Here is a 24,223-nt window from a genome sequence, read left to right on the forward strand (position 1 = left end):
CTGCTTCCTTGACATAACTCACAAGTAACCTTTCTTCTTCATGTTGACCGGTCAAAGGTACAACATTTATTGTGGTCAAAGGTGCAACATACCATTATTATTCATTAAATGCATTCATTGAGTTAAAGGCTATGAATTTAGGATTGAAATAATATGCTATTTATTTACTCCAAAGATATAACTGCAATGTAGAACAGTGAAAAGTAAATCAATATTAATATTAAAGAGTATAATGAAAAATCTGTACATGAAAATGCTTACATATAGAGATAGAAATGGATAAAAATTTCTTGAAAAATCTGCAAGCACGTGTTGATCTTCATAACATGTATAAGAGCTTCCTAGGGGCTAATACCAGGAAGTTTAACTGCCAAAAAATGTGTAAGATGGCAGCAAAAGACAAGGTGGTCAAAAGTAAATGCCGGTCAGAGGTACAAGACTTTCAAGGGAATTTTTTCAAAACAAACAGATTGCCCACATTTACCAAAGATATCAGACGGCCATAGAAAAAAAAGAAAGCGTTAACGGAAGAATGTTCAGCCGGGATTAGATAGTACCTGAAGTCAAGCTGATTTTAAGCTGGAGGAAAAAGCTACGGAATGTAAAATCCGACTGCTGGTAGAATATAAGAAAAGGTGGGGAAATTTGTCCCTATTCTGCCTAATTTTTGTGTCGAAGAGCAGGCCTTTGTGCCCTGAGCTTCAGCTCAGTTTGGTGAGTCCTTCTATGTTAAAAATAAGGGAAACTTTAAACACTCCCATTTTTTCACCTATTCAAAAACATCTATAAAGATAAGCACCATACTCGAGGCAGAGGTACCCTAGTTCAGCTGATGGTTGTATTTTCTTAATTGTTGTAGTTTTTTTTGAAACGTGTTTGTACAATACATCATTGTGCACAAATAAATAGCTGTTTAAAATATTTGCCAACATAACTGAACAGCCACGCTTAATATACAATGATTGAACGATATGGGCTTTTTAAATGCTCCGAGGCTTATCCACATTTTGAGTTGCAAATCCGGATAGTAGTTAATACCTAAATATTAAAAACTGCAAAATCAGATGTACCCGGTTGTATTTCGACTAAGTTGGTCAATTTGGCTATTAATCTAGGTCTTATTCATTTTCTAGTCTGTACAATACAATTATAAGCTGCTATGTTTATTTGTAGTAGTTTTTGTTTTTTATTATTATTTTTTTCGTTTCAAATTATAACATTTATATCGTAGTTGTTCTCAATCAAGATTTAGTTTTTGTTTTTAATGTCTCTGCAAACAAAATTGAAATCGTTTATCTTAAAATCTGTGTTTTAAAGTCAATCTTGTAAAATTTTAGAGCAGAGATACCCCAACATATCTAAAAATCCTTATATTTCTCTGCACACACATGAGCTAATTTCTTATTTCAGGATTAGAAAATATATTTCTGAATTTACAGAAATTCTTATAAAAAATTCATCTACTTGCTAAGATATAATGTACAGAAAACATGAAGCTTTGAGTTTATTTACTGCTCTCAGCTTTTACTATTAATTGCTAACAGCCTCAAGATAAAAAAAAAAATCTGCTAAGTGCTGCTTGACTGCTGCTAAGCGAGTATAACCGAAAATGGTTAATATAAATGAAGGCCTTTAACACCTGTGGCCTAGATCATAAAAGTCATTTTTTTTTCTTCTGGACTTGCGTCTCTTAAGAGCTGAACCCTTCAAATACAGCGACAGAGGATTATAAGACAAACACTCACAGACACAACCATAGGCTCTGAAGAATCTCTAGGGAATGTGCTAGTCAAGGAGCATCTCTCAAGATTGTCACCACCTAGCTCGATGTGAACCCAGACACGGAGATCACCAGCTTTCCTATAGGGAAATACATAATAAGTGTTGTAAATAAGTGTAATAAGGTAGAATAGAAACATTCTACAATTAATTTTTCTTTCGAGTAACTTATAAATTTAGTCTGCTGAGGCTGACAAGGAATCAAACTTGAAGAGTTACGTCCAAGAAGTCACAAGTTGAAAGTCAAAACACGACATAATTCGTCAGAATGATCTCTTTCTTGTTTGCTTGAATTTCATCAAAATGAATATGTACACAATGCAAAAAATCCCACCACATTTGCTGTTGTAAAGCTGCTTGCTACGCTGAATGATATATGTGTATATTTAAGTATATACTTGATTAAAACACTTAAAGACAGCTTATTAGTTTTTTTACATCCGCATCTTCAATTATACCACAAGACTGGGAGGAGTGGGATATGACCCGTAGTCCCACCAGCTTCAGGAAAGTCTGGAAACATAATTTAAGCATATACCACCTGAAATCATGAATTGTACGATGGTAAAAGAGGAGAATATCTTTATTAGCTGGAGCATGCTAAACCTGAGGGGCAGATGCTAAACCTGATTTAGGCAGTATGCCTAAACCTGAGGGGGATTCTCCCCTGATCCTGAGGTGGGTCTACGTTCACCACAGATTTTGTCACTGACTACTGATAACACACTTTCTGAAACATCGAACCCTCTGGTACCAGACAAACTAATGAAAACTTAAAGTTTAAAATTTATACACCTTAAAATATAAGATAGGGAAAAAGTTCTATCACTTCTATATTGTGGAGCTAAATTTTGACTAAAAACAATCAATTTACTGTGCAAAAATCACCAAGCGTACAAGTCCACAAATTCCTACCAGAATGTTTCATAGAAAGCATAGCTCAAAATGAAAATAAAAGCAAAATAAGGGTCAGTTCGATTTCTGTTCGTTTTGAGTTTGAGCTGAATATCGGTTTTATTTTTGATACATTCTAAGCTTATTACTAGTTTCGTCTTTTGTTAAGCCTAATATTTATTTCTTTTAACTTTTATATCTATCTTTTAATATCTGTGTTTTTCTTTTAACTATAATTGAGTTACAAAGGAACAACTTCTCAATTCATATATCTTGTAATTTCGGTTCGTTTTGAGTTTGAGTTGAATATCAGTTTTATTTTTGGTGTATTTTAAGTTCATTATTGATTTGATTTTTTATTAGTTTTAATATCCATTTCTTTTAACCTTTATTTTCTTTGTTCATAATTGTTTTTCATTGTTGTTCATATACCCTCAATTTGCCATCACTTGACATCACAACATGGTCTAAGCTCTCCTTTATCTATCGAGGAATAAAATTGTGGAATAGTAATGATAAGACAATTAATGACATAACAACGTTTGAAGAATTTAGAAATAAAGCTAAGAAAAAAATGTATTCTAATTACGAGTTTTAAGTTATTATTTGTCATTTTTATTTATATTTTTTTGTATAAATTTATGGACTTGTAATAATATGATAATTAATGATATAAAATGTTTGAAAATTTAGAAATAAAGTCAAGTAAAAATAAATCATATTAATGAGTCCTAAGCTATAATTCGTCTTTTTTTTCTTATTTTCTTTTCTTGCTTGAGGTGTGCGAAGGAGTGATGCGAAGGATGCGAACGAAAATCACATCATCGCATTCAGCGTATCAGAGAACCCTACAGCAAAAATTTCAAGCTCCTATCTACAAAAATGTGGAATTTCTCATTTTTTGCCAGAAGACAAATCACGGGTGCGTGTTTATTTGTTTGTTTGTTTTTTCCCAGGGGTCATCGTATCGACCAAGTGGTCCTAGAATGTCGCAAGAGGGCTCATTCTAACGGAAATGAAAAGTTCTAGTGCCCTTTTAAGTGACCAAATATTTGGAGGGCACCTAGGCCCCCTCCCACGCTCATTTTTTCTCCAAAGTCAACGGTTCAAAATTATGAGATAGCCATTTTGTTCCGCATTGTCAAAAACCATAATAACTATGTCTTTGGGAATGACTTACTCCCCCACAGTCCCTGGGGGAGGGCTGCAAGTTACAAACTTCGACCAGTGTTTACATATAATAATGGTTATTGGGAAGTGTAGAGACGTTTTCAGGGGATTTTTTTTGTTTTGGGGGTGGGGTCGAGGGGAGGGGGCTATGTGGGAGGATCTTTCCTTGGAGAAATATGTCATGGGGAACAGAAATTCAATGAAAAGGGCGCAGGATTTTCTAAAATTACTATAAAAAACAATAAAAAATAAACATGGAAAAGTTTTTTTCAATTGAAAGTAAGGAGTAGCATTGAAACATAAAACGAACAGAGATTATTACGCATATGAGGGGTGCTAAAAATACTTTAGCATAAATAGCGAGGTATTTAGGAGGAGATAAATACCTCGCTCTTTATGCTATAGTATTTTTAGTAATTTTAACTATTTATTCTTCAGCCTTTCTGATTCAGAGGTTATTCTTAAAGAATTGCGACAAAACTTACGATTTAGTGTAAAGAGTGAGGTATTAACGAGGGTACAAACCCCCTCATATACATAACAAAAATTTAAGAATATAAAAGTTTGTTATGTAAGTTAACTCTTAAGTTACGAATATTTTTTACTAATAACAACATTCGTTAAAAATTAAAATTTATAGTTGCCTTTTTATGTAACCGAAAAATTGCAGGGTAACTAGGCCTCCTTCCCCACCCCTTATTTCTCAAAATCGTCCGATCAAAACTAAGAGAAAGCCATTGAGACAAAACAGGAATTAATATGCAAATTTCATTTTAATAATTTATATGTGGAGAGCCAAAATTAAACATGCATTAATTCAAAAACATTCAGAAATTAAATAAAAAAACTAGTTTTTTAACTGAAAGTAAGGAGCAACATTAAAACTTAAAACGAGCAGAAATTACTCCGTATATGAAATGGGTTGACCCCTCCGCAATCCCTCGCTCTTTACGCTAAAGTTTTACTCTTTGCCACAATTCTGCTTTTTAAAACAATTAAAAGCTTTAGCCTAAAGAGCGAGGGATTGCGGAGGGGACAACCCATTTCACATACGGAGTAATTTCTGTTCGTTTTAAGTTTTAATGTCGCTCCTTACTTTCAGTTAAAAAACTATTTTTTTTTTATTTAATACATACAGTAATGGTTATTATGAAGTGTACAGACGTTTTCATGGGTATTTTTCGCGTTGGGTCCGGATGTGTCAGGGGAGGGGGTTACGTGGGAGGATATTTCCATGGATATTTCCATGGAGGAATTTATTCCATGGAGGGAAGATAATTTCCATGAAGGGGGCGCAGGATTTTCTAGCATTATTTTAAAAAAATGAGAAAATAAATAATTGTTTTTCAACTGGAAGTAATGAGCAGCATTAAAACTTAAAACGAGCAGAACATATTACGTATATAAGGGAGTCCGTCTCCTCCACAGTAACTTGCTCTTTACGCTTAAGTATTTTTAGTAATTTCAAATATTTATTCTACAACCTTTGTGAATCAGGGGTCACTCTTAAGGAATTGGGACAAAATTCGAGCTCTAGCATGAAGAGTGAGGTATTGACGAGGGGGCGAACCCCCTCATATACGTAATAAAATACACAAATATAGAAGTTCATTACGTAAGTTAATTCGTAAGTTACCTATATTTATTACTAACCAAAACGTTCGTAAAAAATAAAAAAAATACTGTTACATTTTTAAGTAACCAGAAATTGGAAGGTAACTAGGCCTCCACCCCCCCCCCCTTTGTTTTATCAAAATCGTCCAATCAAAACTATGAGAAAGCTATTTAGCAAAAAAAAACTAATGTGCAAATTTCGTTTTAATTATTCATGTGCGGTGGGCCAAAATCAAAATATGTATTATTTCAAAAACGTTCGGAAAATAGAAAAACAAGTTATTTTAACTGCAAGTAAGGAGCGACATTAAAACTTAAAACGAACAGAAATTGTTCTGTATATGAAAGAGGTTGTCCCCTCCTCAGCGCCTCGCTCTTTAGGCTAAAGCTTTTTATTGTTTTAAAAAGTAGAGTAGTGAAAAAGAGTCAAACTTTAGCGTAAAGAGCCAGGCGTTGAGGAGAGGACAACCCCTTTCATATATGGAATAATTTCTGTTCGGTTTTAGTTTTAATGTTGCTCCTTACCTGTAGTTAAAAAAACTTGTTTTTTTTTAATTTAAGTAATCTTTAAGCTTACGTAGAGTTGTTATCATTCACAATATAAAAAAGAGTATCTTTATTTCCTTACTTGTTAAAAAATCGAGAAGAATAGTTTTTTATAATAGGTAATATTATAGATGACATGCTGCACATGTTAATTGTTTTAGAGCAGAGTCTGAGAGGCGGGAGTGAAGTTGATTATAATCTATTTATAATGTCGTTCTTCATAACAAGATATTTATTTGGCAAACTTTTTCTTGTTTGTTCAATAATTTAAAGCGGCTGAGTGGGAAGAAAACTGATGTTTTGTTCTGTTCGTTTCCCTATATTTCAATTAGAAATGACTAAATAGTTGCATGTGCAAAATTGAAAATATATGAGTATGTAATAATGAGGTTTGATATCAAAAATTTTTACTAATTCATTGTTACGGAGCTTAATGAGATATTTTTGCTTCGGATGGCAGTATAGGTCATTTACCAGGAATCAATTTCATGTTATACAAGCTCTTTAGTTTCCTCACATTTCTTGCAACATACCGTTTGGAGATTTTTCCAGTAGCAATTTCGTGTGCCATCTCAGACACAATCTGAAGTTTCATTTCTTTGTCCAGCTGCTCCGGTGTCAGTCCATACAGTTTTGGATAATGGACAATTAGATCGTAAACCAGCTTTGCGTCATTATTAGCACTGAAACGTAATTCAGTATTTGTCTGAAAGAATTGAAACAAGCTTAGTATTAAATTTAGTTCTAAAAGAGAAACATTTTATTAATGAAGAATTAAACCATAGGTACCAATTTTCGGACCAATTGCGGTTTAAAAATACAATAAGGCTATCAGATCTCAATCAATCTTAAAGCAGTGTATCAACATTTTTAAATTTAGAGTCTGCAGCAGACAAGAACATCTACCAATACGTTCAGAGAAGTTATAGTCATTTACTTTTGCTTCGCTTGTGATCTTCTCTTGTACCCGGGGGATTCTTTTCTGTTAGATACGTCAACCATTCACGCAGTTGGTAATTATCTTCCTATCAAGACTAGCGGCCCATCCTCCTGTAGTTGGTAGCACCTTAAATTTTGCCACAGAAAAAAAATTAAAATTATTTTTGGATAGCCCATCTCGGTCACATCAGATTGTCCTGATGTATGAGTTGGAAGCAAATTTTTCATTTAAAAGATAAATTCTCTCCAAGTCAACCGTCAAAGTATGTATGTTACACACAAAACCTAATAGGAAATATGGCTGTCAACATAGTAATTTGGCTTCAAAAACCGTCTTGGTATCACCTGAGACAGTCTAAAATATGGCTAGTATAATGGCCTATCGCAAGTCAAAACATAAACTTGTAAATGAAAGACTCGAGGTAGCGTCAATGTCTGTCCTTTCTTAATTGATATGTACACTCATACCTTTCTAGGAAGCTTTAACTCTCTGCCACCCTTTATTAAGGTACGCACGAATCCAGCGCCATCACTAACCAAAATTTTTTTTTGCAGTAAGAAGGACTGTGTATTTTACCGACAGCCTGATCATTCTTACTGACTGATTCGGGCGATATCGCTATTAAAATAACTTTTTTTCATCCACTTTATATTAGTCTAGTAAAAATGTGATTTGACCTTGAAGAAATTGCTATACAAAAGATGCTTTCACTATCTGACTAAAAAATATGTGCTGATTCTGAATCTGAAAAGTTTATCGCTCTAACTCTTTCACAAATTTGAGCTTTTTTAGATTGAATTTGAGGTTGAGGCAAAAAATGTTGATTGATGAAATACCAGCAAAGTGATTAGATATGTCATTTCTACGATATTTTTTTGCTAATGAACATGAAACTAAATGTTTAAAGTCAAAATAATTGTTTGGGGCTCCAAGCTTTGAAAGAGAATGAGAATGGGGGAGATGCTGTAGAAAAATTGTGAAAAACAAGGGGTCGACCTTAAAAAAAATTGCTATACAGATAATTCCTTCACTATCCGCCTAAAAAGTATGTACTGGTTCCAAATCCGAAAGATTTGTTGCTCTAGCTCATTCACACGTTTGAATTTCCTTATTTTGACATTGAGGGTGGATATCTTAATGTATTAAATATAAAAAACTAATTTTTTTAGCTGAAAGTAAGGAGCGACATTAAAACTTAAAACGAACAGAAATTACTCCGTATATGAAATGGGTTGTCCCCTCCGCAATCCCTCGCTTTTTACGCTAAAGCTTTTAATTGTTTTAAAAAGTAGAATTGTGGCAAAGAGTCAAACTTGGAGGGGGCCTAGGTGCCCCCCAGTTTTTTTGGTGACTTAAAAAAGGCACTAGAACATTTTATTTCCGTTAGAATGAGCCCTCTCGCAACATTCTAGGACCACTGGGTCAATATGATCACCCCTGGGGAAAAAAACAACAAAAAAAAACAAATAAACACGCATCCGGGATCTGCCTTCTGGCAAAAATACAAAATTCTACATTTTTGTAGATAGGACGTTGAAACTTCTACAACAGGGTTCTCTGATACGCTGAATCTGATGGTGAGATTTTCGTTAAGATTCTAAGACTCTTAAAGGCTGTTTCCCCCTATTTTCTAAAATGAGGCAAATTTTCTCAGGCTCGTAACTTTTGATGGGTATAACTGATCTCGGTGAAACTTATATATTTGAAATCAACATTAAAATTCGATTCTTTTAATGTAACTGTTGGTATCAAAATTCCATTTTTTAGAGTTTCGGTTACTATTGAGCCGGGTCGCTCCTTGCTACAAGATTAAATTAAAAAAAACTAATTTTTTTAGCTGAAAGTAAGGAACGACATTAAAACTTAAAACGAACAGAAATTACTCCGTAAATGAAATGGGTTGTCCCCTCCGCAAGCCCTCGCTCTTTACGCTAAAGTTTGACTCTTTACCACAATTCTACTTTTTAAAACAATTAAAAGCTTTAGCGTAAAGAGCGAGGGATTGCGGAGGGGACAACCCATTTCATATACGGAGTAATTTCTGTTCGTTTTAAGTTTTAATGTCGCTCCTTACTTTCAGCTAAAAAAATTAGTTTTTTTAAATTTAATTTCTGAACGTTTTTGAATTAATGCATGTTTGGTTTTGGCTCTCCTCACATAAATTATTAAAATGAAATTTGTATATTAATGTATATTGTATATATATTAATTGTATATTTGTATATTAGTATATAATAAGGGGTGGAGAAGGAGGTCTAGTTCCCCTCCAATTTTTCGGCTACTTAAGAATGCAACTAGAACTTTTAATTTTTAACGAATGTTTTTATTAGTAAAAAATATACGTAACTTAAGAATTAACTTACGTAACAAACTTTCATAATCTTATATTTTTATTATGTATACGAGGGGGTTTTTACCCTCGTTAATACCTCGCTCTTTACACTAAATCGTAAGTTTTGTCCCAATTCTTTAAGAATGACCCCTGAATCAGAAAGGCCGTAGAATAAATAGTTGAAATTACTAAAAATACTTTAGCATAAAGAGCGAGGTATTTATCTCCTCCTAAATACCTCGCTATTTATGCTAAAGTATTTTTAGAACCCCTCATATAAGTAATAACCTCTGTTCGTTTTAAGTTTCAATGCTACCCCTTCCTTTCATTTGAAAAAAACGTTTTCATATTTATTTTTCATTGTTTTCTTTTAGTAATGCTAGAAAATCCTGCGCCCTTTTCATTGAATTTTTCTTCCCCAATGACAGATTCCTCCAAGGAAAGATCCTCCAACATAGCCCCCTCCCCTCAGCCCCACCCCCAAACAAAATAAAATCCCCCTGAAAACGTCTGTACACTTCCCAATAACCATTACTATATGTAAACACTGGTCAAAGTTTGTAACTTGCAGCCCCTCCCCCAGGGATTGTGGGGGAGTAAGTCATCCCCAAAGACATAGTTATTATGGTTTTCGACTATGCTGAACAAAATGGCTATCTCAAAATTTTGATTCGTTGACTTTGGGAAACAAATGAGCGTGGGAGGGGGCCTAGATGCCCTCCAATTTTTTTGGTCACTTAAAAAGGGCACTAGAACTTTTCATTTCCGTTAGAATGAGCTCTCTTGCGACATTCTAGGACCACTTGGTCGATACGATGACTCCTGGGGAAAAGAAAAAAAAAAAAAAAAAAAAAAAAAAACAAACAAATAAACACGCACCCGTGATTTGTCTTCTGGCAAAAAATACAAAATTCCACATTTTTGTAGATAGGAGCTTGAAACTTCTACAGTAGGGTTCTCTGATACGCTGAATCTGATAGTGTCATTTTCGTTAAGATTCTACGACTTTTAAGGGGTGTTTCCCCCTATTTTCTTAAATAAGGCAAATTTTCTCAGGCTCGTAACTTTTGATGGGTAAAACTAAACTTGATGAAACTTATATATTTAAAATCAGCATTAAAATGCGATTCTTTTGATATAGCTATTGATATCAAAATTCAATTTTTTAGAGTTTTGGTTACTATTGAGCCGGGTCGCTCCTTACTACAGTTCGTTACCACGAACTGTTTGATACTGTACTCTACTTTCTAAAAGTTACTGGTAAAAGTTTGTGGTAAATACAGAGGTAGATTGAGGTACAAGAATTAGCAAAAAATCTGATTTGTCAATTGAAACTTGTATAATTCCTGAAAATTTTAACAAAATCGCTAAAGTTATTATGTAAACTGCAAAAATATTTTTAATTTTTTAATTCAAACTAGAAAAATACCTGAAAATTTTAAAACTAGTTTGGTGGTAAAGGTTTGATGCTGATGCTGGTAAAAGTGTGCGGTAGATACAAAGGCAGATTTGAGGTACAAGAATTAACAAAAAAAAACTGATTTGTCCATTGAAACTAGAATAATTCCTGATAATTTTAACACACTCGCTAAAGTTTATTATGTAAACTGCAAAATATTTATAGTGTCTGAGTGAAAATTTTAATTTTTTAAATTCAAATTAGAAAAATACCTGAAAATTTCAAAATTATTTTGGATTTCCTTTGGCTTAAAGTGACTCGTTACGTCATTTTATGGGGTGGAATACTTGTCTAGAATGGTGATTTGTTTAATATGTAATAAGAAATATTTGAAGTGGAGGAGAAACTTGTTGTGACCGATGTAGGGGCGAGAACTATAAACGAATCAAGTAAAAAGCGAAAACAGACAGTGACGGCTGTTGTTGGGAATTGTTTTTACAAGTAATGCCGAAGTTCCTACACAAATGCAAGAGCCATTGATCAGAACTGAAGATTCTTGATTAAGCAAAATGAGTCCCAGAGGAGGAGTTCAAATCACTTCGTAAAACAATTCGATTTCAAAACTGACCGTTCATTTTGCTCGAGCAGAAGTGGCTTTTGAGAAAACCCACAAGAAGGAAAACAGCTTTCGTGTCCACACAACAGAGTTCGGTGAGACACTAGTGGGACTTCGAATCGTCAAAAGCGAAGAGATTACTGATCTGAGAAAGTTCACGGCCGAATTTTAGCAGCAAATATGGATCTACTTGCAGCAGGTGTTGTATACCACAAAACATGTTACTGCAACTTTGCATCTAGCAAGAACCTCCCTTTGAAACACGCAGGAAATCAGACTGACAGACTCAAAAAAAAGATAGGTAGGAAAGTAAACATGAATCAAAAGCAAGCATTTGAAAAGGTAATGCGGTTCTTTGAAGCGAATGATGATGACTAGTGTTTTGTCTCGGCTAAGGGAAGCTCTTTGACAGAATGTTTTTTTTTTGTGTTGTTGCCAAATATGAGTTTCAACTTCCTCTCCTCCTCATTCATATTCACTTTCACAAAACTAAGCTTCGAGGCATACTGGACTTTACCTAGATCCAGTCTTGATTGTTACCTAGGCATGAAGCTACAAATATTTTGCCACAGGCTAAGTTTAATATACACCTGCAGGCTGAATCTCTCCCCTAACCTCACTCTCCCTCAAAACTTTAATCCCCAAACAACTCTTTTGAATATTAACATTTAGTTTTATGTTCATCAGCAAAAAAGAAGGTAGAAATGACATATCCAATCACATTGCTGGTATTTACTCAATCAGCATTTTTTTTGTCTTAACCTCAAATTCAACCTAAAAAAATTCTAAATTGTAAAAGAGCTAGAGTGGTAAACTTTTTAGATTTGGAATCAGCACATATTTTTTGTCGGATAGTGAAAGAATCATTTGTATAGCAATTTGTTTGAGGTTGACTCCTTTTTTCACAATTTTCCTAGAACTTCCCCCCAATCTCACTCTCTCTCAAAGCTTTAAGCACCAAACGGTTCTTTTGACTTTAAACATTAATTTTCATGTTCATCAGCAAAACAAGATCGTAAAAACGACATATCTAATCACATTTGCTGGTATTTACTCAATCAACATTTTTTGCCTCACTCAAATTCAACCTAAAAAAAAACAAATTTTCGAAAGAGCTAGAGTGAGAAACTTTTTGGATTCGGAAACAGCGCATATTTTTTAGTCGGGTTGTGAAAAAGCCATTTGTATAGCAATTTGTTTGAGGTTGTCCCCCTTTTCACAATTTTCTTAGAACCTCTCCCCCAACCTCACTCTCTCTCAAAGCTTTAAGCCCCAAGCAATTCTTTTGACTTTAAGCATTTAGTTGCATGTTTATCAGCAAGAAAAGAGCGTAGAAATGGCATATCTTATCACATTCTCTGGTATTTATTCAATCAACATTTTTTGCCTCAACCTCAAATTCAACCTCAAAAAGCTCAAATTTGAGAAAGAGCTATAGCGGTAAGTCTTTTGGGTTCTGAATCAGCATTTTTTTTTAGGTCGGGCAGTAGAAGAATAACTTGTATAGCAGTTTGTTTGAGGTTGACCCCTTTTTTTCACAATTTTCCTAGACTAAGATTTTCTTTCATTGATTTTAAGTCATGTATTTCCATCAGCTAGTCCCCAAAGACGTTACGAAAACCCCCGGCACGTCACTGAAAATATTGTTGCTGGTGGAAAGGACTACGTCAACAAAAGAACAGAAAATAATTTAAGAAACTTTTTCACAAAATATGTTTTTCAAAGCAAAGTAAAGAGCTACATTAAATCAAAAATGAGCAGAAAGAACGTCAAAGAATTTTTCAACCGTTTTATCTACTACCAATCACCATCAATAAGCAAATGAAATCAAAAATGAACAGAAATTTAAACAAATATCAGAGTCAAGCTCAAAACGAGGAGAAACTAAGATGACTAGGGTTGACGCCACTCATGGCTTATGGAGATCATAACATAATTTGTGCTTTACTGAAAACAAACACGTTTTAAATTTTTCACTTTTTGACTTTGGTAAATCAAAAAATTATTAAGACTTTAAGAAAGAAATATCAGTATATGTGCATCACATACACTGAAAATATCAGTAATTGTCAATTCACATTCATTTGTTGTTGCTTTTTTTTGGGGGGGGGGGGGTTCTTTTACATACTGATGGTGATTAAATAAAAAAAAGTTTTTAAACTGAAAGAAAGGAGCAATATTAAAACTGTAAACGAACAAAAATTATTATGTATACGGGGCGCAGTGCCCCTCCTCAACACCTCGCATCTCACGCTGAAATTTTTCGGCATTTAAAAAAAAAATTACTTATTGTTCTAATTAACACTGCTAACACTACAGTTATAATCACTTTTAAAGAATTGGGACAAAATTTAAACTTTAGCGTAGAGAGCTTAAACCTCCCCACCTGAATAATGTGTTTATACTTCCCAATAACAAATGCTATATGTAAACAATGGGCAAGTTTTATAACTTAGAGACCTTTCCCCTGGGGTTGTGGGGGGTCGTGTTATCTCCAAAGACACAGTTGTTAGGCCTTTCAACCATGCTGAACAAAAAGGCAATCTCAGAATATTGATGGGACAATTTGGCAAAAAAGTGGCGTGGGAGGGGGCCTAGCTGCTCTCCAATTTCGTTGGTCACTTAAGGCACTAGGACTTTTAATTTCCGTTAGAACGAGTCCTCTTCCGATGTTCTAAGTCAAATGAATCGATACAATCACCCCTGGAAAAAAAACAACAACAAAAAAGCAAGAAATAAACACGCACAACATTTTTAAAGATAAGAGAATGAAACCTGTATAGTAGGGTTTTCTGATACTCTGAATCTGATCGTGTGATTTCATTAATATGCTATGAATTTTGGGGGATATTTTCCCCTTTTTTCGAAAATCAGGCAAATTTTGTCAGGCTCGTAACCTTTCATGGGTAAGAATAAAGTTAAAATAACTTATCTATTTAAAGTCAGCATAAACACTCGATTCTTTTGATATATATCTATTTGCATAAAAATTCTGTTTTTTAGAGTTTCGGTGATTATTGAACCGGGTCGCACCTTAGTTACAGTTTGTTACCACGAACTGTTTGATTTGTAGTATTTTTACCCTTAGTAGATTATTATAATTTACTTCTGCTCATTTTTGGTTTAAGGTTGTATTTTCAAAAAAATTGTACGAAGAAGTCAGATTAGATTTAGGTTATTATTTTTTAACACCTCAAAAGCCCCGATGCCCCGACGGGGCTTCAAATCATCTGACAGGCTTTAAATCAGAAGCTCGGAGTGAACTTAATTCCAAAGGTTTGTTTGTGAGCCCCAAGGTCTACTTCATACAAACACACATAGTAAATAAAAAAGCGTTGCCTTAAAGAGTGTGCCTTTCACTATCTTAATGAAAATTTCTTTATGACTGCAAATCGCGAGTGTGTGAAAAGTAAAACCATTTCTCGGGCAAAATTAATGGTGATCGATTCATTTAATTAAATTAAATTGTCGAAATTTAAGTGCCACGACAGCAATATCAGACAAAATGCACATTTTCAGATATGGGGTAAAAATACCCCACTTCTCTTCATTAATTTCTGGGACAAAGGATCCCAGCGTACCAATCCACTCGGCTAGGACGGCTTACAGCAATAAATGGTCATCTCAAAATTTCTATCGGATTCATTTTGGGAAAGCACGAGGGGGATATCCACCCTCTGATCACTCCGAATCTTAATAAGGGCACCAGGACTTCTGATTATCAATCCAATGAGCCCCCTCCGAGGTATATATATATATATATATATATATATATATATATATATATATATATATATATATATATATATATATATATATATACTAGCTGTTGGGGTGGCGCTTCGCGCCACCCCAACACCTAGTTGGTGGGGCGCTTCGCGCCCCCCCAAGCCCCCCCGCGCGCGTAAGTCGTTACGCGCCATATTAGTTACGCGCCATTGTAGTTGTGTCCCTGTGTCCCACCTGTGAATATAGATAGATTTATATATGTGTTTCAAACTACGTAAAAATTGCGAATATACAACATTTTTGGCTTTCCCACTACTGGGAGCTTTCCGTTTCCAATTGCCGTGTGCCCATAAATTAGAATTTTTCAGGCAAGCATTCATTTCGTCTGCAGGAGTTAAACTACGTAAAAATTGCGAATATACAACATTCTTGGCTTTCCCATTGTCTGTGCATATACAAAGCCGTATGTACTAATAATGACGTCATATGCAAACGCTCTTTTTACAAACAAACAAACATGCATACTTAACCGCTTCATTTGGTTCCAAAACTGTGTCGATTGACTTGTAAAGGACTGCCTGGTCTCGAATCTTGGTCAAAACAATATTGTTGATTTCGTGGACGTCTATATTTTTGGGTGCGAGAATCGCTCTTTCACTTAGCCATTTATTATTTTTATAATTTTTTAGAATATTCGGAAATACTTTTTCAATCAATTCATTTTTGGACGTCACTAAATTACAGAAATCAGCAGGTAGTTGTATACGTCCTGAAATTGAGTATCGTATCATAAATGTCTTTTTGTTCCGACGTTAACTTGGAAATGTTATTTTGTACATACGACAATAGATCACTCGTACTGTAACTTTGTTCACGATCCAATTCTACACATGTCGAAACAGCAGCGATACGGTTAGATGAAGGCATTCCCAAATCCTGAAGAGGTTTGTTTGCCATACGTACGCACAAATCTTCTATAATAACTAAAGTGTAGTTATAAATTTCTGATGTAAAATCAAAAGTCATATCTGACGTCTCCAACTGTTTTCGATGGAGTATATCTACGGACATTTTTGACTTATATTTTCCCAGGAGCTGATGGAGAGCAAGTTGTTAAAATGATGCCAAACAATGCACGAATTTCACTTGGGGTTGACGTTTCGCACGCGTCATTGATGCAGTTATCCCAGTGTTGGTCATTCTCCAATAAATTCAGAGCTTGGCATGCACTACGGTAAGTGTCATGTATAGTACCGTTTACAGTTCTCAAATACTCAAAGGATGTCGGACCGGGTACATTCACCAAAAGCAGGCGTAGAAAGAAGCATTCATGTTGATTGGGGTGACCGGTGTAGAGTCTTCCTATCGTGGTATCTTTGAAGATGGTAGGTTGGCCGTCGACTGACTTACCCTGTTTTCGACGTTCAAATACTTTATTTTTAGTATTCCACGTGTAATACGAAGGCACTTCAGTATACAGCAGTTTTTTTGCAAAAGAATCATTTTTGCAAAGCGAAAAAAAAGCTGTTAATTTTGTATCCGGTGGATTCAGGGCTCTTTGTTGCACGTTGGTTTCCGAGAATTAAACACGTTGACCATTTTGTAAATGTACCGCTAAGTGAACAACAGCTGGACTACGTTCATGTATCGGAAATGAAAGAATTCGCCAAACAGCTTCATTACTGCTTATGTATCTTCCAGCCTGATATTGTACGATTTCGTCGAAATCTTTGATTTTGGGCTGCAAGCCAAAAACTGCCATGTCACTGCCTTTGTTGACGTATTTACATATGTATTTGATTGCCTTTACGGAGTTACAGTATTCAACGTTTATGTGTGCATTAAATGTTTTTGATAATAATGGGGAATATGGAACAACCCACTGGTTATCTACTTCGATGGTGGTACCGTTGCCATTGTAGGTTCTTCAGTCATTTTACAATTAGAAATTTCTCTTTCAACGGTCTTCTTACAATTAAAAATTTGTCTTTGAACGATATTCTTAAATACCTGTGTCCTGGTCGTCATTTATATTCCCTGTGTCCCGGTCGTCATTTGTGTCCCGGTATCCCAGTCTGTAATTTCTCTTTGAGTGTCCCGGTCGTTATTTATATTCCCTCTGTCCCGGTCGTCATTTGTGTCCCGGTCTGTAATTTCTCTTTGAGTGTTTTTCTTTTTAGTATTTTTTAGTTTTTTATATTTTTTCTTTTTTCAGTTTTCTTTTTCTTCTTTTTTTTTCAGCTTCACTATGAAATACATATCGCCGAACCTTTGTTTTTTTTAACTAAAATCTGGTAGGCATTGATGACCTTATCCAAGTCAAAATCCCAAACCCAATCATCATCGCTATCATTTTCAGTTTTGATATGTTTTGACTCTCGCTGTCCAGGTGGATCTTCATCTAACTGCGCGGTTTTGCGTTCTTTAGCCTCAAGCCTGTTTCCTTGCTGTTCTTTTGATTCCTCGGCACACTTTCTTTTCTGACTTTCTCTATCAGCAGCAAGTTTTTTGGCATAGACTCTTTGAGCATCTTCATCGGCTTTTGCCATGGTAAGTTCATCAGTCATTGTAAACTTAAACATTAATAGATTTCTACGTGAACATATGTCTTAAATATCCTGAATGACGTCACCGTCAAAGCAAAAATGACGACAACTAATTTCATGACGTCAGTGGACACAGAAACATGACGTCACCTGATCCACAGACAGACACACAGACAGACAACTTATTTTTAAATATATAGATATACTAGCTGTTGGGGTGGCGCTTCGCGCCACCCCAACACCTAGTTGGTGGGGCGCTTCGTGCCCCCCCAAGCCCCCTCGCGCGCGTAAGTCGTTACGCGCTATATTAGTTATGCGCCATTGTAGTTGTGTCCCTGTGTCCCATATGCAAAGCCGTATGTACTAATAATGACGTCATATACAAACGCTCTTTTTACAAACAAACAAACATGCATCCACATAACTCGTTTTTATATAGATAGATACAATACAAATTAACTGCGTAAAACTTGCGAATAAACAACATTCTTCGCTGTCCAATTGTCGCTGCATATAAATACATTGTCAGGTTTACCGACCCTCGAACATGCAACGTACAATTGTCCATGGGAAAAACAATCAGGATTAAGATCTATACCACATTTTTCTAATGATTGACCTTGAGCTTTGTTAATGGTGATTGCAAATACTAATCGAATTGGGAATTGCAATCTTTTAAATTGAAAAAGCAGATCCGTTGGAATCATGGGAATGCGAGGAATAAGAACAGCCTCACCCTGATAAGGCCCTGTCAAGATTGTGGCCTCTATTAGGTTTTCCATTGTTTTTTTTACGGCAAGTCGCGTGCCATTGCAAAGCTTTGGTGGGTTGATATTTCTTAAAAGTATTATTGGTACGCCTATTTTTAGTTGTAGCACGTGTGGTGGAAACCCTGAAGGATCTATGGAATTTAAAAATTCAGATGGATAATTAACCGCTTCATTTGGTTCCAAAACTGTGTCGACTGACTTGTAAAGGACTGCCTGGTCTCGAATCTTGTTCAAAACAATATTGTTGATTTCGTGGACGTCTATATTTTTGGGTGCGAGAATCGCTCTTTCACTTAGCCATTTATTATTTTTATAATTTTTAGAATATTCGGAAATACTTTTTCAATCAATTCATTTTTGGACGTCACTAAATTACAGAAATCAGCAGGTAGTTGTATACGTCCTGAAATTGAGTCTACTGTTTGACCAGAGTCATCGTTTTGCAATCGGACACGCATATATGTAGTTAATTTTAATATTTTTACGTGTGCCTATAAATTAGAATTTTTTAGGCAAGCATTCATTTCGTCTGCAGGAGTTAAACTACGTAAAAATTGCGAATATACAACATTCTTGGCTTTCCCATTGTCTCTGCATATACAAAGCCGTATGTACTAATAATGACATCATATGCAAACGCTCTTTTTACAAACAAACAAACATGCATACATACAACTCGTTTTTATATAGATAGATAGATAGATAGATAGATAAAATACAAATTAACTGCGTAAAACTTGCGAATATACAACATTCTTCGCTGTCCAATTGTCGCTGCATATAAATAGATTGTCAGGTTTACCGACCCTCGAACATGCAACGTACAATTGTCAATGGGAAAAACAATCAGTATTAAGATCTATACCACATTTTTCTAATGATTGACCTTGAGCTTTGTTAATGGTGATTGCAAATGCTAATCGAATTGGGAATTGCAATCTTTTAAATTGAAAAGGCAGATCCGTTGGAATCTTGGGAATGCGAGGAATAAGAACAGCCTCACCCTCAAAAGGCCCTGTCAAGATTGTGGCCTCTATTAGGTTTTCCATTGTTTTTTTTACGGCAGGTCGAGTGCCATAGCAAAGCTTTGGTGGGTTTATATTTCTTAAAAGTATTATTGGTAGGCCTATTTTTAGTTGTAGCACGTGTGGTGGAAACCCTGAGAATAATATCTCGAGGTAAAAACTGATCACCGACCATAACGATGGCCACTTCGTCGATAGTTGGAGCATTGTATCTACGCACATGTTGGCCAGGAGGCGTTTTGTCAGCGGAAATAACAATTTTATGCGTATAAGTAGGCATCAAATCGATGGCTGTTTTGAACAGACGCACTAAATTATTATTTTCGTGGAAAAGATGTTGTAATTGGGAAACGATTGTCCTTTCAATGTTGGGAGAAATTTCGCAACGTGCATTCAATTCAGAATTTTTAGTTTTTACGTTTTTTAGTTTTTTTTAGTTTTTTAGATGAATTTTTTTTTTTTAGTTTTTTACCTTTTTTTCTTTTTAGTTTTTATTGGTTTTTACCTTTTTTTAGCTTTTTATCTTTTTTATTTTTTTTATTTTTATTTTTAATTTTATTAGTAGGCCTATTCTTTTTCTCTTCTATTTTTCATTTTTCCTTTTTTTTAGTTTTTTTTAGTTTTTAGTTTTTTAAGTTTTTTCCTTTTTTAGTTTCTTTAATTTTTTTAGTTTTTCGGCTTTTTTATTTTTTTATTAGTTTTTAGTTTTTTTTGTAGTTTTTGCCTTTTTTTAGTTTTTTCAGTTTTTTTTTTAGTTTTTAGTTTTTTACCTTTTTTAGCCTAACCAGGATTTGAACCTGGGACCTTCATTCTCCGTTCTGACACCCTCTCTCACCGAGTGACTACTCCAGCATGTTCATTTTGGTGTTTTAAATGGTATATTATTAACCAAATTAATGTGTTTTACAATATACTAAGCATCGTCATAACAAAAATGACGGCAACTAATTTCATGACGTCAGCCGAAACATGACGTCACCTGATCCACAGATCCACAGACCCACAGACAGACAGACAACTTATTTTTATATATATAGATATATAAAATCCTTGTCCTGTGGGCGTGGGGGTCGTCATCTTCAAAGGCCTAATTTCTAGAGCTCTCAATTACGTTGAATGATTGTCTCAAAATGTTGATTGGATGTGTTTGAGGAAACGGTGGGCGTGGGAGGAGGCGCTAGTCACCCCCTATCACTTTCGACTACTAAAACGGGCACAAGCTCTTACAATTTCCAGTCGAATGAGCTCTTTTTGGAGTTTCTACGACAACAGATGGCCATCTCAGAATTTCTGTCAGATACATTTCGGGAAAATACGAGCCGTGGAGGGGGTATTCACCCTCCAATCACTGAATCTTTAAAAGGCACTAGAACTTCTGATTATCAATCCAATGAGCCCCCTCCGAGGTTTATATGATCACTCTTTCTATATGTACCTTATAATTCCTCAGGGCATAATTACAACCCTTGCCCAAAGGGCTCTGGGAGGGTTGTCATCCTCAAAGACACAATTTCTGTAACTTTAATTTACTTTAGGCAAAATGGCTATCTCAAAATTTTGATTGGATGTATTTGACAAGATGGTGGGCGTGGGAGGGAGTTAGTTGCCCTCCAATCACTTTCGACTATTAAAAAGAGTACTAGCCCTTTCAGTTTTAAATCGAATAAGCCTTTTTGAAGTTTTTACGCCAACAAATTGTCATTTCCATCAGATACACTTAGGGAAAATACGAGGTGTTTGGGGAGGGGGCTATCCACCTTCCCATCCCTCTCTGAATCTCAAAAAGTGAAACAAAACTTCTGCTTAGAAATCCAATAAGCCCCATCGAAAGTTCATACGATCACCCTTTCTATATAAACCTTATATGCCCCCAGGGCGTAACTCTCAGCCCTTGCCCGGCTGAAAATACGGAGGGGAGGGGTCATTCTCAAATACGTTATTTCCAGACCTTTCAACTATGTTGAACAAAATGGCTATCTCAAAATTGTTGATTGGATGTCTTTGGGGAAATGATGAGTATGGGAGGGTGTTAGTTAACCTCCAGTCACTTTTTGACTATTAAAAAGGGCACTAGCCCTTTCAATTTCCAATCGACTGAGCCCTTTTCGAAGCTTCAATGACAAATCCTTCGATACAAAGTGCCCTGGTTTAAAAAAAAAAATAATAATACATTTTACACACATCATTCATACATTTCATTCTTTACTTAGGCAGCGCTATTGCGCTGCCTATGAGTAATCTTATTACTCTGGATTCTGTGACTTTGATTTGAGGGTTGTTTGTACTGAATTTTTGAATGAAGGAAGTAGCATGGGTTTTTACCAAAGCCAAATTTATTGATTTATTTACTAAACAAATATTTACAACGTACAGAATAACATTACTCTTCTAAGCTACCCATGAGCTTGCCTCAAGGCTGTTCAAAGGGGCAGTCTAGTACATCTTGAAAAACAAATATATTCTCAGTTAAAAAAAACACACTAAACCATTCTCTAATAACTATTTAATAATTAGTGACAGATCATACAGGAACTAAATTAGCTCTTAAGAAATTTGGAGATTAGAGTTGATTGTAAAATGAAAGATGACAGCTGCAAACTTTATCCTTGAGGATCACCGCAGCTTAAATAAGTCAGTCTAGAGGGTGAGTCACCCACAAAGGGCACAAAGGAAATTCACACTGCGTTCGTTCTTTTAAGAGTATTCTTAAGTTTTTGTTGCCATTCTTCATAGGTTGATACAAGGTGTGTGGAAGTCAATTAGGTCACACCCTCTTTGACAATGAACAAGTACTAGATTAGTTTGTGTTTCTAATAGCCTTTTCTAATTGTAGGTCAGCAACCAGTTAAACCATTAGAATAACCTTTAACTTTAAGATTTATAAGATTATATTACTATTTCTCTAGTTTTTATCACGTTTTTGCTCCCAATTTATTTCAGCATATTTCTTTTTCACACCTGCAACCGATCATCTCCTCTTCTCATCTCTGAAGCTAAGCCAGGAGAAAGGAGCCCAGGGATACGCTTACATTGGGAGGGATCCTTTAATGTTTTCCCAAAAAAACTTTGTCGCATTTTCCCCTGAAACTTCTCATAAATTCTGTATGGTCATTTTTTTCCATTAATTGGAAACTGGGAAAAACCCCTTGCCTCATCTTTAATCCCAGCTCCCCGACATATATATTCCTGTTTTGAGTCATACCCTTAATAATGTGTCAAGAATTTTAAGATTTTTCATATTTTTCTAAAATTTTGAAAAAATTGCTTCTATTTATAACGCATTGACAAAGGCCTACACTCCCTAAAATGTAGGATAGTTTCCAAATACTTTGTCCATTTTCCTGTTGTTGGAAAGTAGGAAAAACCCCTTTATACTCTTGAAATATTGGTTTTATGGAATTTTTCTATACTTTTCCACCTGCCTGAAGATATTCCCCCTTACGTGCCAAACTATCCTTTTTTAAATAAATATAATTGTGTTTGATAAACAAAGTAACCTTCATTCAACGAAAAACATATTCAAACATTCCAAGGTTTGAGATAAGGAACATTGATGAGCTCATCCGATAATCTTACACTTTTATTTGACAAACATTGTTTATCATCCATATAACAAAAACATGGGAAACAAACTAACAATAAAGAGTTCGAAACAAAGGAGACCTTTTTTTCAAAATAAAGGAAAACATACAGCAACAACAGTCAACCTGAGTTATTTTCAGCTAATTTTGAGTTATTCCTTTATTTTTAAATATAAATGAGGATTCACCCCTTTTTAATGTTGTCTTGCTTTCAAAATTAAATTGTCTAGTTTTTTGCTAAAAAAAAAGCCTTTCAGAGATTTTTACGTTACTGCAGCAGCATTCTAAGCTCGATTAATCTTATTTATGATTTTCTTGATCAGGAATAATCACAAGTTGTAGAAATACTTGCCCAAGAAGCCATTAGTGTTGGACCCCAAAGGGAGCTTAAAGTCATAGCTGACATTAGGTTTCTGTCTGAAAGTCGATTGACGAAATAAAGATGGCCGAGAATAAATTTCAAGGTCGCAGCGTTCACTTCTGGCAGTCGTTGAATGAGCTTTCTGTATGTTTCTAGGCGATCATTTTCTTCTTGTACTGTTCATCACCAAAAAAATAAAAATCATTTTTGTTTATAAATAAGCAGTGCTGTTACTAAATCACCCACCATAGAAAATACGTTAGAAACTCACTGACATGCACACTTATCATGCATACTTATCTTTTTATTGAAATAGCGACGAAGACCACACTGCCTTTCCATAACAAACAAACACACTTAGAAATAATAGGAACATTTTTCTCAAGACAGTGGAATTCAATTCAGTGGATATTTCGGCCCTATGTCCAAGGGTCGTCTTCAGCACAATATAAACAAAAATATTTAAAAGACACATAAATTGTCTTTTCTTTTGTTTTACTTCAGACTATTTTAATTGTGAATATATTTATGTAATTATATGCAAGGTTTAAATTAATTCTAGCAATTCAGAGTACAGAAAGTTTTCCTTATGCTCTTCATCACCACGATGTGGTACTACACATAGAAGAGGAATCTAGCCTTTTTTGAAGCTTCAACAAGTCAATTAAACCCCCAGTCACATAGAAATTATCTAGATTAATAACAAATAATACAAATTTTAAGAAGATGCGGTTGATGGCTACACACAGCTCTTATAAATTATTATAAAAACAATTTTCTTAGCCTATTTTCTCTACACACAGTTAGTTCAGAATTTTAGAAGAGACAACAACAGCTCGAAAACTAACACAAAAAAAATATTAAAATCTTAATGCTTCAGGGTAGCCTTTTACAGGCTGGTAGTTGTCAGGCGAAGTTTCT

At 35.0% G+C, this 24,223-nt stretch overlaps 1 protein-coding gene across 1 annotated transcript in view; it reads right to left on the minus strand.

Moving 5' to 3' along the window:
* Positions 1-23,474, minus strand: part of LOC136034266 (uncharacterized) — a 40,902-nt gene extending 17,428 nt beyond the window's left edge. Inside the window, exons 1-3 of the mRNA XM_065715409.1 lie at positions 23,294-23,474; positions 6,537-6,709; positions 1,746-1,860 (exon numbers count right to left, since the gene is read on the minus strand). Coding sequence (XP_065571481.1) covers positions 1,746-1,860; positions 6,537-6,709; positions 23,294-23,347 — 342 coding nt within the window. The 5' untranslated portion in view covers positions 23,348-23,474. The remainder of the gene's footprint in view (positions 1-1,745; positions 1,861-6,536; positions 6,710-23,293) is intronic.
* Between the last annotated feature and the right edge of the window lie 749 nt (positions 23,475-24,223).

This window comes from Artemia franciscana, chromosome 2, assembly GCF_032884065.1.
Source record: "Artemia franciscana chromosome 2, ASM3288406v1, whole genome shotgun sequence".
NCBI classification, from domain to species: domain Eukaryota; kingdom Metazoa; phylum Arthropoda; class Branchiopoda; order Anostraca; family Artemiidae; genus Artemia; species Artemia franciscana.